We start from the raw sequence: 17,201 nt of genomic DNA, 5'->3' as shown, positions 1-17,201 counted from the left end.
AATAAGAACCTGGAAATAATCACATGCAATCAAAATAAATACATTCTGCTATTTCTAAGACAGAGGCCCATTTTTTTTGGCATATTCATTAGGCCACATCCTGAGGCTCCATCTCATACCTCCCTGGCATCAGATATATGAGGGAGTGAAAAACTACAGGGTCCAGCACAGCAAACAGTCTTAATCACTACCCGGTAAAGTTTTAAGATTGAAGAGTCTGCAATTTACAATCATAACAGATATAAGATGGATGGATTCTTAATTTCTCTCCACAATACATTTCTCAAGTGGATCTTTTTTTTCCTGGTCATGTACTTATCTTGTCCTGCTGGCCTCCCCATGGCCATCCACTAGATATTACATGACCTACCCAAACTAATAATGCTCTTCCTCTAAGCTTTGTACCTTTAATCTCATAAATTCCCATTTTGTAGGGTCCCATACAGCCTGTTCTCCATACACTAAGCAATACTGGTACCAGTGGGGACCAATCCATGTGAACATGCTAAACTTTGTAAAGCTCCAAAAAGGTCACATCACATGTCCTCATAAGCTACCAGCAATGGCTTCTTCACCTCCAGCCACAGCCTCAGTGAATGTACAGGCAATCAGCTGATTGTAAAATCAGGGAAAAAACTAATATGTGGGCCTGAAGGAAGGAACAGAAGGATTAAAGAGGAGAAAGTCTGACATGCCAACTTAAAATATGAATCCCTTTCAGGGTCACGTGGTTTCTCTGGATAAATCTATTCTAAATGTCTTTATTTTTACCACTGGAATCTTCTAAGACTGCCATCAGGCAAAGCCAGCCCAAATGAGCACCAGGTCTCCCTTATTCCCTTTGTTAGTCCTTCCTCTGTTGTAATATTTTTCTTTAAAGAAGAAACTATTTGGTTCAGGGCATCATCGTCAAACCTCATGGGACCAACACGTATCAGCCCAATTTTTTAGGACAGCCAAAATTCATCTGAGAAGTAGAATATCTGCAATCTAGTGAAATGACAGTTGGCACGTTATGGCAGTCTGTGAGACACAACTATACTCTATTGTGCATGGTTTTTTACTGACAGGCCTTCTGATGAACCCATGTGGTGGGCAAATAGATTTGTCTCCAAAGAGGAGTTGCTGCCATTTAGCACAGAAGGTGCTCATAAAACACCATGAATTTCTCCAGGTTAAGCTACTATGTGGAGTTTAATCACTAACTAGGGGCTAGTACAAAGCCATTCAGTTGAGAGGCACAGCTGTGATGGCTCACAGAGTATTGTTACAGCCCAACTGCACATAAATTAAACCCATTAGGCTTCAATGCACTCAGCTATCACAGAAAGTGCTTCTTATTTTTGAAAGGGGTTATGGTAAAATCAATCCAACTGAATGAGACTGAAACTCTGGATCATTTTGCATTCTTTACCCTTTGGAAATGGTGTGTTCTATTGCCTTTCCAAATGGGACAGGAAGAGAGGAGAGGACATTAATATTACAAAGTATAGTTCTTGTCTGGAATATGTAAAAATAGCAACTTTCTATTCAACAGATGTGTTCCCTGTTCTCAGTCACTGTGCTCAACTTTCCCTGATACAAATGAGCATAATATTGCACAGTGCAAGAGACGGTAATTCACAGCAGCTATGGTATGAAAGTAGTGGTATACAACAACTGGTTATTCCTATTAGTGACCCCAAACTAACAAGCTCAGTCTCAGGAGAATACACCAGATCCTGTTTTGATATGTTCAACAACAGAACTGCTTACCTTTTTTCCAAATCACTGTGCTATGGCTTACACACTCAATAGGGCAGACTGTGACCTCGTGGGGATGATGCATCAGACAAAGAAACGTCACCCGGGCCCTGAAATGGTCATAAGGAAATATTTCAGCTACAACTAACATGCGGACTGGTCTTGCTAGTTTTAATCACTTTAATGGAACCAAAAAATGTTTCCATCCACTAGGACTTTTTGGGGACTGGAAGGGGTACTCTGCATCTTTCTCGTGAAGCATGCTATTGTGTAAAGTGTTAAGTCAAGATTCCCAAGGCCAGGAAAAACACTTGAACCAGTAACATAGTGGTCAGGGCACCAGCCTAGGAAAATTCCAGTCTCTGCCTTAACAACTATTTTTATGTTTTCTCTCCAGGCTGTATAATAAAATCTGCATAGACAGTGCAGGGAGAAGAGAACAGTACTCCTCCCTTCCAGACAGCTGGGCACAACACTATGGCATGGCATTCTCTCCCCGGCACAATGCATCATGAGGTCCTAGCTATATAATGGCATGGCTTTTACAGGACACATCCACCAAAACTTGTTCTCTAGCGGTTAAGGCACTCCTCAAAGTGAAGAGAAAATTAAGCCCAAGAGTCCTTCATATAGAATGACATGCCAATTGCCATCATATAAATGTTGGGCTTCCTCTAACTTGTTTTTTAAAAGGGGGAGTTTTCCTTTCAAAGAGAGCTGAAAGTGTCTACCCTCCATAGAGACGTCAAGACTGTGGATCCTAAGTGTTTGGAGATACCTTCCCGTAGCATACAGGAAGGTCCTTGGAGAAGATAGGATTTCAGGCATGCCCTGTGTCCTCCCAGAATGTCCCACTTCCTACCAGTAAACAGCTTTTAGCTCAGATTTACCCAAGTAGTCTGTATTGGATCCCATTGTCAAACACCTCTGTATGCATTGTACAGGAATCACAGACAACAGCATTTTGTTGTCTTTTCTCCTAGAGAACACTTATTTATCCACGCTTATTTTTTCCTTTATCAAATGTTTTTCCTTATATTTGTCTCACAAGAGTTTAATACTTTCCAGAAGACCTATGTATAGCATTCATTAAGTATGCTAAGTATGAAAGAAAACCTCCAAAGGCTCACATAAGTAAGAGAGGCAGCTATTTCACATATAAGTGATTCATTAGAGCCATCTGCTCAGCTGACATTACAAATAGACAGAAATGATATAACTTCTTAAGCTCTCTCTATCCATTACTTACTATTTTAGGTTTGTATACATATATATCCAAAAAATTCTAAACTCCACCATTACTCTCTTGGGATGTGTAATTAGTGGTTTGTCTATGAATTGGGGGACATGCTTCTCTCTGAACATATTCTAATCAAAGTATCATGAACAATGATTTTTGTGGTAAAAGAATATGGAAATCTTTTATCCCATTCTCCTGCCTATGTAGATATATTTGTACCAGCCAGCTGAGAAAAAGCATGACATTTCAAAGGCACCAACAAAGTTCATATACACTGGACAGTGTGTAACTTTAACATTTTCTGGGAAACAGAGAATGAAATCTAGATATAAAAATAGATGTGGTTTAGCCTGTTCATAGAAAATTCTGGATTCAGGAACAAACTGAGTCCTTATTCTAATATGTTATACAAAGCTGCTTTCACCTTCAGTTATAGATGAATATATATGGATGTTTGTGAATAACATGACTCACTAACTTGCATGAATGTTTACCCTGGAATTTTAAAGAACTGAGGCTCACACAATCACACTGTCTGTCCATCCATCCATCAGGTTTCCTCCCCATCCTCTTCTTAATAACCTTTGAACCGCTTCACAAATTTGGACCAAATTGAACTGGAAGTTAAATTAGGCAAGCTAATCAATTCCAATACTATTATGAAAACTGGTGGTTGAGTATGGGGAAGGGACTCAAATTAGTGCCTCCTCTCAGGAGAAGACCTTTAGAAGACCATCCCTCAAATATTTCCAGAGCCTGCTGACTACTAAGCTTGCTCATGCTGCCTGGCTAGGCAGCGCACAGGTAGCCCTGAAGCAGCTACACAGCATGTTCCCATTTGCCATTAAACCAGGATGAGAGGAACAGGACATGTGGGAGGGAGCTAGAAAACGGGCAATGTGGTAGTCAAATGAGGGTGCTGGAAATACTAAGTGAAAAGGAATAGTGTTAAAGAGACAAAGGTCACAAACCCATAGGAGATCAGCCTTCATTCATTCTGCTGATCGCAGGAAAACTTTTTATACCATGCTTATCTGATTGGTTTATAACTACAATGTGGAGACAAGCAAAGGCTCCCTGTAGACAAAAACAAGACTTTGATGTCAATTTATGTCCCTGTGGCATGGGCAGATATATCTACATTTCTCTGTTCTCTGTCCTTGGCTGTAGAAGCATAAGGTTAGGTTCAGTTTATATTCAGTTGTAATCTATGGTTTGGCTTTTTCTTAAAATACCCATAATCTTAGGAATTTTAGATTCAATTTGAGTATACAGTTCTAATAAAGCTTTTATCTGAAACATATTTTTTCTACTTTTCTAGTCATTCACAATGATATGCTTACTGTTGATTTTGATCAAGCACTGGCTTAATGTTGAAGCTGCATTTTTGGTTTATTCACATAACCAATGAACTCCATACAGATTACAAACACATCTCGGTCACTTCAGTTTCCCATTAGCATCATCAAGGGTATAAGCCTAAAACCAACAGAAAAGCAGCATGCCCTGAATCAAAGTCATTCTCTGCAAGATGAAATTGAATTAACTGAAACCTATAACATTTACTGTGGCATACTTTACCTGAGGCAAATACTTTATTACCAATTTTAATAATTAAAAATATAGATAGTCTTACAACTGTTTAATAGTCTTTGTAATGTGCAACCTAAAAATACTCAGATTTCATGTGTCAGGATAAACAGGCTGTCTAAAGGGCCCAGTGAAACTTTTTCTCCCAGTGTAGAACACTGAAATTCTACCTAGTTTAGAAATCACTGATCCAAAATTTCCATAATGTGAAGAATATCTGCAAAGAGAGAATTCAGTGATGACAACTACCATCTGCCATCTCTTCTCCAAGGTAGGATTATATAGCATCCTTTTTGTAATTGCTTACATGGAGAATTCATAGCAAAATGTGCTTTGTTTCATCTGTTCGTAATGTAGTAATTCTTTTCTGTTTTTACCTTTGAGAAAATTGTTAATCATATTATGTACTTCTGTTCCTTTTCACATCAGCTCCCTTTTTTTTCAGCAGTAGCATCACATGGCCAGCCAACTCTGCAGACCACCTGTGAGAGCAAAAGTCTACAGCCTGGGAATTCTTGAATTAAGTGTACTCTGGGGTTTGTTTATACTAGTCTGAATCCCTCCATTTTCTAGTGTCTAGTATTGTCACTGGGAGGGCTTGCAATCCCACTAGATGAATCAGAGACTTCACCATGGCAAATTCTGGTCTAGATACTCTACGGCTGTGTACTGGCATAGTTTTGAGCTAAACAGAGACAACCTGATTTACACCTGCTGAGCAATGAGCATCCTATTTCTACAAAACAGTGATAAAGGTAAAGAATAGACTGGATCCTTATTTTATAGCTTGTGAACTTGAGTCAAATTGATGAAAACAATGGGAGGCTTGCAAAAGTTCAGGGTCTTTCAGATAGCTGGAAGGTGACAGGGAGAGGAAATCCAGAGCTGTTACTGGAAATTTCTTATTCCAAAATATATTAGCTTGACCAACACGCTCCCTTTTAATTCCCATGCTCTTTATAAGGCTCCAGCCAAGAACCAGAGAAAAAGAGAACAGATGTTTAAAATTAATAAGAACCCTTCCCAATTTCTTTGATAAGTCAAACTGAAAAGTGAATATGGTAAAACTTTAATTTGCAACTGCGATTAAAAAGTCTTTAATTGCCTATTTCACAATTTCTCTTAAAATGTTCTTTGGGAAGCACAATAATTTGATTCCACTGAGACTTGTGTGCAAATGTTTAATTCTAGCAAAGAATCTGAACTTCACACGACCTCTTTTTCTTTGCTTGATTTGTTGAGCTTTTGTGTTGTTCACTTTGAAGATCAGAAAAAAATCTCCCCCAAAACTAAATTTAGCATATGCTCTGGAGCCGGAGGTAATTATGGAACAGTTCATCCCTCTTCTTTTAGATAGCTAAGAGTCCAAGCCTGCACTATTTTACTAAGTGGGAGTTTCAGCACTGATTTCAGTAAGAACTGGATTAGGTTCATAAGGAAAGGAGTGGGGACCCTGGCACTGAAGGTGCAACATCGCCATCTGTTGGACTCGCATTCAAGTGAGAGTTACAAATACTTCAGTCCATCTGAGTTTGGTGGATTTTACACACTACAAATTCAGCCTCTTTAATAGTAAGTCAGGAAGACTTTTTTTTTTTAAGGCAGCAAGAGGATTTAGATTTCCAATCTTACATTTAAATTAAGTCCCTCCCAGAAATTATGCATTCCTGATGCTGAGTTGGTTTTGTATAAACAAGATATTCTTTTTTTACAGTAAAATCCACAAAGGAAAGTTGAGATGTAAGCTTACAGATAGTCAGGTAACTGAATTCTGCAGGTGCCTTTTAAAATCCTCTTCTCAAATTTCATGTACATAAAGTGGCAATTTGGCTTCCATACAAATTCTTATGTCTTAAAGCTTTATTCTGTTCTATTTTTACAAAGAGAAAATGCTGCTCAGGTAACTCAGGACTAGAACCAATAAAAAGTAATGCTGTGAGAAAGCTCCCTGTCCTTTGATCGGAAGCTTCCTGACATTACATGCATTCTTTTGGTAGAAACTGTTTTGTTCAGTTTTCGTTTCTGAAATAATCCACTTTCCTACTTAAAACATGTGAGTCGGCTACAGTAATAATTGAAAAATAAAAGAGAAGCTATTTCCCAGAATGCTGAATAGCAGCAGCACATACTGCACTCCACGGCAGTACACCCCAAACAGCCCGTCTGTGCCCTGTGCCATAAGCTGTGGGTGCAGTATGCACCTTGCCAATGTTGGTATCGCACCACTATTGTAGTCAATGGGGCTTGAAGATTCTTATGGCCTTAACAGCCACATTAACAAACTGTTGCTGTATGCCTGCTGATTGACATTATTCATGTCTCAAGCAGCACAAGTCTGATTTTTTCTCAGGTATGCATGCTTTTAAAATATATTAGGAATTACCAGCAACAGATATAGTTTATAAACTTGGGTGTAAATTGGCCATTTTCAACCAATGACAAAGGCTCCTGCTTTCATTACTGTGTAAAAATCCAGAGTCCAGCTGAGGGATCCTAACGAAACACTGAATTAAGAGGAGCTGCACTAAGGTGGGGTGACAGAGCGAGCCTGAAACAGGTTACAGGTAAAAGACCCTTTTAATATGCAGAATTCATAACACTCACTTGCACTAGTGTGCCTCCTGCGAAGTCCACACATTCTGTGAAAAACACGAAATGTGTATATACATTGCTCAGATGGTGGGCCTCACATGGGCTCTACCATATGAATCATCTGCTGTAAATATTAGTATCTGAAAATGTCTAAAGACTGAAAAATTGAAATGCCTACCTTCATAGCCTCTAGCTGTTTGAATCCAGGGATTTGGTTCAGTTTATGGGCTAAATTTAGACATCATAACATCATTTATATTGTATGAAACAGGAATGGTAAGAATGAACAATTTTAGGATCACCTCAACATTTCATAGGAAAACAAAAATATTTTTGAGATACAAATGTGAAATGTTTGTTGGATACGGGAGCTCAAAACTGCAATAACTCACAGTTCATGGAAACATTTAAAGAAATAATGCAACTTTCTGGAATGAAATACTAGCAAATTATTATTCACAAAGTCAAATGTAATACATGGATTACAATACACAATACATCAGAAGTCTTTAGGAGAGAATGCAAGCTGTAGCAGGAAAAGAGCTGCTCTTATTTACAAGATAAAACTCAGAATATTGTGTTTCAGGGGTGATTTTTCAAAATGTAGGAACAGCTGTTTTGCATGCTCAGCTTTCATGTTTATGCATATAAATCAAGCACAAGAACAAACAAATGAAATCCAGCAGTTTAGTGTCACCCAGTGTGTCCCTGAGGTCACTGTAATTATGCATGAAGATTAGATGCCTCCTTGCGTGCACAGCAAGCTGTCTTGAAATTCTGGCCATAGATATTGAAGCTAGACTCTCCCAGTGTGAGAATTAGTTGCCAGGTATTGTTCTTAGGAGTTTGTTTAACAGGAAACTACCTGATTTGCAATATTTAATACTATTTTATGCCTATTGTTATATTTTATGAACATTTTAACCTTTGAAATATCAGAAATATCAATTCTGGTTGTCTCTGGTCTTGTCAGAAGACATTTTAGTGAACTAAAGGATATGGGCTATGAATTTCAGTAACTTCATTTAAAGAGCAGAGTCACTTAACAAAATGCCAAGTAGACAAAATAGAGAGTAACTGGTATGAATTGTTAAAATACATTGTTTTAACAATCTGACTATAATATCCTACTTCCCCCTGCTGCCTTCTTGTCTTCTGTAATAGTATTAACAGTTGTAAAAGGCAGAAAAAATCCAAGTTCTGAATCTTAAAAGCAGTGAGAAAAAAAGTATTTGTATACAATCTAGCAGAAAACTTTCATCTCAAAAAGAAACAAAAGAATATAAATATTTTTTCACATTGCTTTTTTCTATGTTTCTTTCAGCACAAGTGAGAAAGTTAAAGTCAACACAACATTCTTCAGTTACTGCAGTTTTTCTTTTGGTAGGTACACTACACTGTACTTGCACCAGTTGATCATGCCAGATATCATCAGCATCAGGCTGGGATAAAGGAAGAAAAAGGAAAAATTTTGGAAGAGTGAAGAAGGTCTTGCTGGAGGAAAGTACGGAGATGCAGAATCTTTCTCTGACTTCACCTCTTCAGCTTACACTTGGCTAAAGAAAGCTGTTGAGGTATTAAAGCACTCCACTTCAGGTATGCAGTGACCCTGGATTCTGCTGTGTGCTTACCCTGAGAGGTAAACTCTGTCGAGACAGTGAGTAAATCTCACCAATACAAGCTAAGGCTTCCATAACCAAATTCTTATCCAAACATGTCTACTTATTCAGGATTTTATGTTCTTGATTTTTTCAACAGGTGTTCTGTTAAATAAACATCGCTGCTCTAAAAAATCCCTTAGCACCAAGAAGATTAAACAAATGACATTGAGATTCCATTTTTTGTATATATACAAGCTTCAGCTATTCATACACTTCCACTTACAGCAATGAATTAGAGGTTCTAAAAGACTGATTAAAGCTGTAACATGTTGTGTTGGAACAAGTGAAATTTATTGGTAAAAGCTGACAACTGCCCTATAACCTCTGGGGTAAGTGATTTTTACTAAAAAGTTTACGTTTGAAAATACTGTAAGAGAGCATGTTTATATATTTTTCAAACATTAAGTAACCTATGTACAAAACACTTCCATGAGGAAAGTTAGAGTGTAAAGAAGGGAAAGTGAGACATAGAGTGCTAAGTCAGCACTTGGCAACCTTAAAGGCTGAAGTTACACACATTAGCTACATCCATAGCTAATGGAGGTTAGAGTAGTCTCTGGCTCTTCGTTTCTTAGGTGGAGGATTGGTCCCTCGATGGTGGCAAGTGAGCGCTTTGGTTCTTCTGGTGGGTATTTAATCCCTGAATACCAGTAAAGTCTTTGGGCTTTTAACTCCTGTTAGCACTTGCAGGCATTTCCAGAGGAAGGATATTTTATTCAGAGACTTTCACTGCACTGCAGCTTGCTCAAAGCTAACTTCAGGATGAACCAACAATACTAAACAGCAGCCATGAGGATCAAAGGTCACTCTGCTAAAAAGGGCTCCTGGGGACGCCCCCATCTTCAATGGAGTAGGACCATGGGAAAGCATGCTCTTCTTGCTAGCTCGAGAGAAAAGCTGTGTTCCCTAAATGAAATCAGGGAACTGAGCTTCTGGTGAGCTGCAGCATTTTCCCTGTTTTGTGTTGGGAGAAATATAATGCTGACCAGAGTCCAATTAAAAAGTTCAGGGAGCCCCGAAGTGTTTCCACCCAGAGGAGATGCTGGCAGAAAACTTTTGGTAAAATCTGCTATTTTTTCACACACTTCTTCATATGAAGCGTCAATGAGATGCTATGTTTCATCGAAGGTGAGGAACCCTAACTATAACTGTGTTGATAAGGAAAAACTGCCAGTCATTTCAGGTCAGCAGCCCCATGGCATGGGTGCCAAAGGCAGCAGACAGATTTTGGATAGTGCCCAGCAGGGCTGGCTAGGGACTGGAGTTGGGAGCCATGGTGTTTCTGAAAAGCAAACTGAGTTTGGGGCTCTGTGGAAGCTAGAAACCCCTTCCTCACACAGGGGCAAGATAATACCTTGCCACTGAGCAAGGTATTTTGAGCAGCAGTTCAAAACTTTAAGTAGTGCCAGTTCCTGTCGAGTTTTTACTGGCAAACAAACTCTTGTTTGGAAAGGAGCAATACAGGCTGGCACACCACCCTGGTGTGCCTACAATTCTTCTTAGGGGTGAAACCTCTTATCTTTCTCTTTGCACAGCCAGAGGAATTTTAAATAACATTTTAGCCAATTCAAAACTGCATGGCTTGATTTTGTACCATGGCTGTAATCTCTTCCTCTCTTTCCAAATGAAATGATATTGAACAGGACAACGTGAGGGTTCAGAAATATTTTCCATAAGTCAGAATAAATTACACAGTCCTAGCAGAAAAACAGCAGAAAAGCACATTTTTGTGGGCTAAATCATTGCAGCTGGGATACTGCAGAACACTGAATACACTTTTGTATCCAGAGAGCGGAAAAAAAATCAGCTTTTAGGCCTCTTGTTTGCCTTCACTATAATTAGCCATTCTCTTGCCAACTTACTATAAAGTGTTTCAGCATCTAATACACATCCATCACTGGCACCAACAGACATTTAGAAGATGGTTATTCAGCTTGACATTAAAACTGTTTAGTATTATGGATTATATAGTAAGGAATGTTCATTTAGAAACAGTGATCAAATTAAGACCAAAAATGAACCTGGCTCTTCAATTTCTACCTTGACTTTGAAATGCTGAACATCCCACAAGCCTTTCAGGCTTGAATTGAAGCCTGATGATGTCATTGAGTGGATTTTATTTGGAATACAGGACAGATTTCAAAATATTTCTAAAGATCCACCCCTTCCCCAAGATTCTCACATGGGCTAAACACATTTCAGTCCACAAGTGGAGTTTTGCCAGAGGTACTACTTTTGTGATATTTTAATAATGGTGGCTGGTAACTCCTGAAAAGCTGACATGCTTTTAATAGTCTGTCAGTGTATTTCCCCACAGCATGAGGGGGAAAGAAGGGGGTTCTCCCTCTGAATAAAAGATGTATTACTGTCAGTTTTTAAGAACCCATGTTCTCTTAGGATAATCCCCGACAATTTCCTACTATCAGAATAGACTCTGCCTAACCAGTATCTGGAGCAGCCTATATAGCAGAGGGGCTTTTTGATTTTGTTGTTAAATTAGCTCTGCATAAAACATTTCAAACTTGATTTTATCTTTCATCAGAATTTGCTTACTGAAAAACTGCTCAGTATTTGTGAACCTCTTAGAGCAAGGGAAACCTCTTAAGATCATTCCTCAACTGTCTGATGGTTTGGTGTAGCGATTTACAATAAAAATGCACTGCTTGGTGTGGTTTAAACTCCAAAACTTCAGAAAACCCAGTTTTGTTTTGATATTTGGGGTTGCACCACTCCCAGCTGTGCCCTGTTACTTCTCCCCACACGCCCCATCCCTCACCCGCCTCCTGCCACAGCTGAGCCGCGCCTCCGCCACAGACGGGAGAGCTGGGACCGGGCTCTGTACTCCCGGGACCTCCTCTCCCTTCAACGACACTTGACCGCTTGAGCTGCCTTTCGGCAGGCAGCACCCAAGTGCCCCGCACCCCGGCGCGGGCCGGCACCTACCCGCGTCCCACAGGCGGGACGACCCTCTCTGCCTCGGGCGACGCCGCGCCTCGGCGGCGCGACACACCCCCGACAGACACCCCGTGCCCGTGCCCAACGGTCCTAACGGCGCCCTCCCGCCGCGCGCCAAACGCGCTGCCCTGCAGCTGGGCTGTGGCGTCACTCGCTACGTCACGCCTCCCCGCAAGACTACAAACCCCAGCAACCTGCGCGCGGCCTTCTCCGATTGGCCGACGCAGACAGGAAGCGACCTGCGGGGTGAGAGGGCAGCGGGGCAGCCGGAAGGGAAGGAGCAGGTCTTTGCCGGCGGCGGCGGGGGGCTCTTGGGGGTGGGCCCGGCCCGGCGGCGGGGCCATGGCCGCGGCGGGGCGCTCGCGCCAGGCCCCTTGTCTCCCCCGCCGGGGCGGGGGGAGGCTGAGACGGCCGCGGGGCTCTGCCGGGAAAGGCTGCCCGGGGTGCGGGGGCCGGGCCGGGGGGAGCGCGGGGCGGGCGGGCCCCGGGGGCCGCGTGCGGAGCCGGGCGGCGCGGGAGCCCCTGCCCGCGGCCGGCGGGGCAGAGGTCGAGGCATGGGCGGGCGAGGTGGTGCCGAGGCCCCTGGGCAGCGTGTGGTTTTAGGCCTCGTGCCGAGTAAAGGCCGCAGCGTAAAGCTGTGCTATGCCAGTCCGGGGAATCCTCGAGTAAGCAGAGTGCTCATGGAGTAGCGCAGGGGCCCCGTTCAGCTCTAGAGCGAGTCAGGGAGGCACATACTGGTTTCTTCATCCCCTGAAGGGATAGCCGTTTACCCGAGGTGATGTCGAGAGTAAAATTTTAAGTGCCATGATATTCATTAGTTGACAAGGTGTTTTATTTTAGGTTTATTGAGGGTTATTTCTCTCTCATTTCTAAAAACCTAACCCCTCCAAGGAGTCAACATGGAAGAGCTTAAAGATTCAAGGCCACCTGAAGAATTACTGCATAACTTAAAGCTTTCTGATGAGAAGTCTTCAGAGAGCACCAGTTCTTTGGCAGCTGGCCCCAAAGATGCGCAGAATCTGAAAAACACGGAAAGTGGGTACATACCATCTTCAGCTAAGGAGCGCCCAACAGCAGATGAGTGCTTCCATGACTGTCATGACTCCTTTGAGGCAAAAGAATCCAAAGAGGATGATGAAGGCAATTTACAGAATGATGAGAATAGCTCAAAGAAGCAGACAGAACTAGATGAAGAATACTTACTAGAACTAGAAAAAGATATGCCAGAGGAAGAAAAACAGGTAATACAAAGTACCAAAGCTGAATGTGAAAAGATACATTTTCAGTGTCACTCTTTTAGATGGTCTGTGACCTTTCCAGCATAAAATTTGGCATGTAACCAGACCTTTAAAACTTCTTTATATGCATAGTTTTACCGTTCTTAATTTCTTGGTTTTGGTAACAAATATTTTTGTTAGCTTTCCTTACTGTTCTTAATTATCACATTCCTTTGGAGATTTTTTTTTTATGTACTGCTGGACTCACGAGTGCGTATGGTTACTGTGACTGAAAGAGATTATAAGAAACAAAAATCACCTTGTTTCATGTTGTTTAGTTTGTGTGCATTCATTGTTTTCCCTTGATTTAGCTGCAACATGCTTTACAAAAACTCAGAGGAGGCTTCAGGATAGTTTAGTAATAGTAAGGCTAGTTTATGTAATACTTCCAACTTTAACCCCAATTAGCTGTATCTGTTTAGATTACTAAGGATTTAAACTAACAAAACACTTTAAACATTTGGTGTTTTGCTTACTTTCAGTGCAGTTACATTGGACAAAACATTTGGGTAACAAACTGAATATTGTGATGGGGAGGAATGGAGTAGCTCTGAGGGAAGTTCAACACTCTCCTTGATCCTTTTTACTTCCCTGTAAGTCTTTGAGTGAATCAGTTTCAGGGTTTTTTGACCCTCACTCACTAATGCCATGTGATAGTTTGTTTTTAGAGTTCTAAGATAGATGTGGTCATCTCGTATTTAAAAAAAATAGAACTTTTTTTCTAACTTTGTTTGAGAAAACTTGTACATCAGTTTCAGGATTCTACTCTGTTCACTTGAGTAATGTGGTGAATTTTTGCCAGAAATGATGTTCTCATAGCAAATGGTCAAATGCTTTCTGCAGGTGTATGATTCCTTTTTTCTAATTTTTTGCAACTTGTGTTCACAAGTGTGAGGGGAATAAGTACATTAAACTAAAACACATGTCCCAATATACAACTCTTAGGGAAAAAAATATATATATATATATATCTTTTTTTCCTAACTTTTGAGCACTCTACTTCTGGTAAGTTAAAAGGAACAGAATTATGTAGCTTGGCCTCTCAAACAGATCATGCTTCAAAGAACTGATCGAACCTTTTAGAATTTGATTGGATTATCTAAACAAGCAGCTAATTGTACTGAAAACAGAAATAGCGATGAAAGGCGCTACTATATCTATTCTTCAGTAGTTGGGGAAAGGAGGAATTCTGACCTGTTTTAACTTATGTAACAGGAGATGCTGGTAAACTTTAATATATTATACCTTATTATAGCCCTATGGGTATGAATTAGATCTTCTTTTAATAAAAGAAGTAGAGTCCTTATTGGGAGCTTGGCTGCATAATTTGCATCATAGGTAACACACTGAATAATTGAGTATGATGAGTGAAGGAGAGAGTTGGGCAAGGAATGGCAGCTGATGAAAAGGTAGACAGGGTCTTAGGAAAGTGTTACTTCATAGGGAAAGGCAGTGTATTGTATAGCTTTATAGTTTTTATTCTGGAAACTCCTAAGTTATCAGGAACAGTAGAAGAAATAACTGCTGTAGTAGACAGTGGACAAAAACTACTAAAATGAAGAATTTGGTTTAAAGTAAGAAATGAAGGGTCATATGAAATCAATTTTTAGAAGTGCATAAAATACTCTGAATGTTGCTAGTGATTCTTTAGTTAAGTTTCAGCAGATTTATAGGGGTTTTTTTTTGTACAGGCAAAAGGATCCTTTCTTATTTGTCTGACGTGGAAAAGCTGTACCACTTTTTCATAATTGTTGGCTAGCCCAGTCTATGTTGTAGAAGTAAATAAATACTTGCTATCTGTTGCACCAGAAAGCTGGAAAGAGGGAGATACTTGGCAGTAACTTTGCTATGCTATCATCTTATTGTCAGCTGCTGTAATTCGAGCATGATGAGCCAGAAATATGCAGAACTTAGATCCAAGAGGCAACTGAACAACTAAATCGGTTACAAACCAGTGCAAAGAAATTTAATCAAAAAGTTGTTGCTCAAGTAATTCCCTTGCTGGTAGGGTGTTCTTTTGATCAAAATACATCAGTGAAGGAAAATGGTATTTTTCACCTGTAGTATGGATAGTCACATTAATGTGGAAATTTCTTGAGGTGGAAAAGCAATATAGCATGGGGAGGGGGAGGAGAACATATTAAATCCTTGAAGTAAGAGTGAGACTAAGTGTAACACTTGTCTGCTGCTTGACCTCATGGAAATCACTTCATCCATATCTCTCTCTCCATTTGTAAAATGGGCATAATGACACTTGCCAGTTGTAGTGCTTTGATATCTAATAATGAATAACTGGGAAAAAAATCTCAAGAGGTTATCCGGTGCATCCTTTGCCTCAAGGCAGAATCAGCCATACCAATGTCATTTCTGACACATCTGTCTCTTGTTATTAAGGTCCTTCAGTGACTTACTGCTTAGACAAGTTATTCAAGTATTTTGCCATCCTTACCATTATAAAGCTTATACTTGTCCTGTTCATTCATCACGTGTATGGGCAATGCACATCTTGTTTGGGTTTTCTTGGAACCTTTTACATAAGTGGAATCATAGAATAATGTACGTTGGAAGGGTCATCTAGCCCAGTCCCCTGCTCAAAGGCAGATCGGCTGGATCAGGTTGCCCAGAGCTGTGCCTGTTTGAGTGTGGAGCGTCTCTAAGCCCAGAGATTCCACCGCCTTTCTAGGGCCCTGTTCTGGTGTTTAACTACCCTCATAGTGAAAACCTTTTTCCTTGTATCTAATCCGAATTTCCTTTATTGCAACTTGTGACGGTTGGCCCTTATCCTCTTTCTACATGCATACAGGAAGTCTGGCACAGTTTTCTCTAGCTATATCTCCCCTGAGCCACCCTTTCTCAAGTCTGACAAACTCAGTTCTAGGCCTGTCTGCCTGGGTTATGGCCTCCAGCACCCTGGCCATCCTGGTGGCCCTCCACTGGACTTCCTCTGGTAAGTCAATGTCCCCCTCAAGGAGATGGACTGGACACAGTTCTCCAAATGCAGTTTCCCAAGTGCTGAACAGAGGGGGGGATAATCACATCCCTTGACCTACTGGCTACACAGAAAAACCATTAACGCATTGTCCTTGCATCTTCTCCTGTCTAGACTAAACAGTTCTTTTTTCCAACTCACATTTGTTGCTTGTACAGCAAGAAGCATTGAGGTCATGGGTCGTGATTAGGCTGCTGCAGCAGTATAACTGTAACTTGCTGGCAGCTTTAGAGTTTCATAGACAAAATGCTAAACTTCCAGGGTAAAAATTGTCATAGATTTAGGGACTAGAAAGAGGGGAACAGGCCTGGAAATGGGGGAGTCTTAGCTCTGTGCTTCTCTTGTTTCTTGTGTAGCATTAGGTAAACATTTAATTTCTCATATCAGTCTTTGCCTTTGGTAAAATTAGCAAAAGAACTGTGAATGTTGAGTATTTGCTTTTTGCTTTTTGATATTCCATTGTAAGATGCTATCTGAGTACATCTTTCCTTGCTTTCCTTTTCAGTGGTGTTGAGAGAGTATGCCCTTCAGATTGGTTTATGACTAACGAAGTAGCGGGAATCTGTGTGTTAGTGTCACCATAACTATTACAGTGGCAGTGTTTTCCTGTGAACTTTGTTTTTGTGCCATAATTTTCTGAGCTGAGTGTATATATACAGTCTGAAAATATAGCTGTTTTCTCTCTGACAAAATATTATTAGTGTCTGTTATAAACAGCTTGAGAAATCTACAAATGAAGGATGAATGAGAAGCTTACAGCGGTTGTTATATCTACTGAAATAACTCATATGCATGTTCTTACTTTGAATCACCTTACATTCTCTGTTTAGTAGAACCAGGGTGATAGGCCATTCCTGAATTTGCACTCTAACTTACCTTGAAATTGATGTGTACAGATTTTGTGTTTCATTTTTAAAAGTGAAATTTTCTATATTTGATTATGAATATAATCTGTTAACTGATGCAGGTTCTAAGGAAATGTACTGCAGTTTTGTTCTGAGAACAGCTTCTGTACGTCTATTTATCCAGAGTTTTTCAAACACTTTTAACCTCCTTCCTGTTATTCCAAAAAGGTCATTTCTGAGATGAAGGGCAGCATGAATTTTTTGCAGCTAGAGAAAATGAGGCAGAAATATTCAGATCTTGTTTATTTG

General features: G+C 40.4%; 1 protein-coding gene across 2 annotated transcripts in view; it reads left to right on the top strand.

Moving 5' to 3' along the window:
• The first annotated feature begins 12,010 nt into the window (after positions 1-12,010).
• The window catches only part of TTC1 (tetratricopeptide repeat domain 1), a 35,714-nt gene continuing 30,523 nt past the window's right edge, over positions 12,011-17,201 (top strand). The window contains exons 1-2 of one of the 2 annotated variants that reach the window (XM_026118650.2): positions 12,011-12,065; positions 12,622-13,022. In XM_026118650.2, the coding sequence (XP_025974435.2) occupies positions 12,681-13,022 (342 nt within the window). In that variant the 5' untranslated portion in view covers positions 12,011-12,065; positions 12,622-12,680. The remainder of the gene's footprint in view (positions 12,066-12,621; positions 13,023-17,201) is intronic. The other variant, XM_026118651.2, reaches the window with a different exon arrangement.

The sequence above is a fragment of the Dromaius novaehollandiae genome, chromosome 15 (genome assembly GCF_036370855.1).
Source record: "Dromaius novaehollandiae isolate bDroNov1 chromosome 15, bDroNov1.hap1, whole genome shotgun sequence".
Lineage (NCBI taxonomy): Eukaryota > Metazoa > Chordata > Aves > Casuariiformes > Dromaiidae > Dromaius > Dromaius novaehollandiae.
Note: the sequence above shows the minus strand (reverse complement) of the source record. Positions and strands in the feature narration are given on the sequence as shown.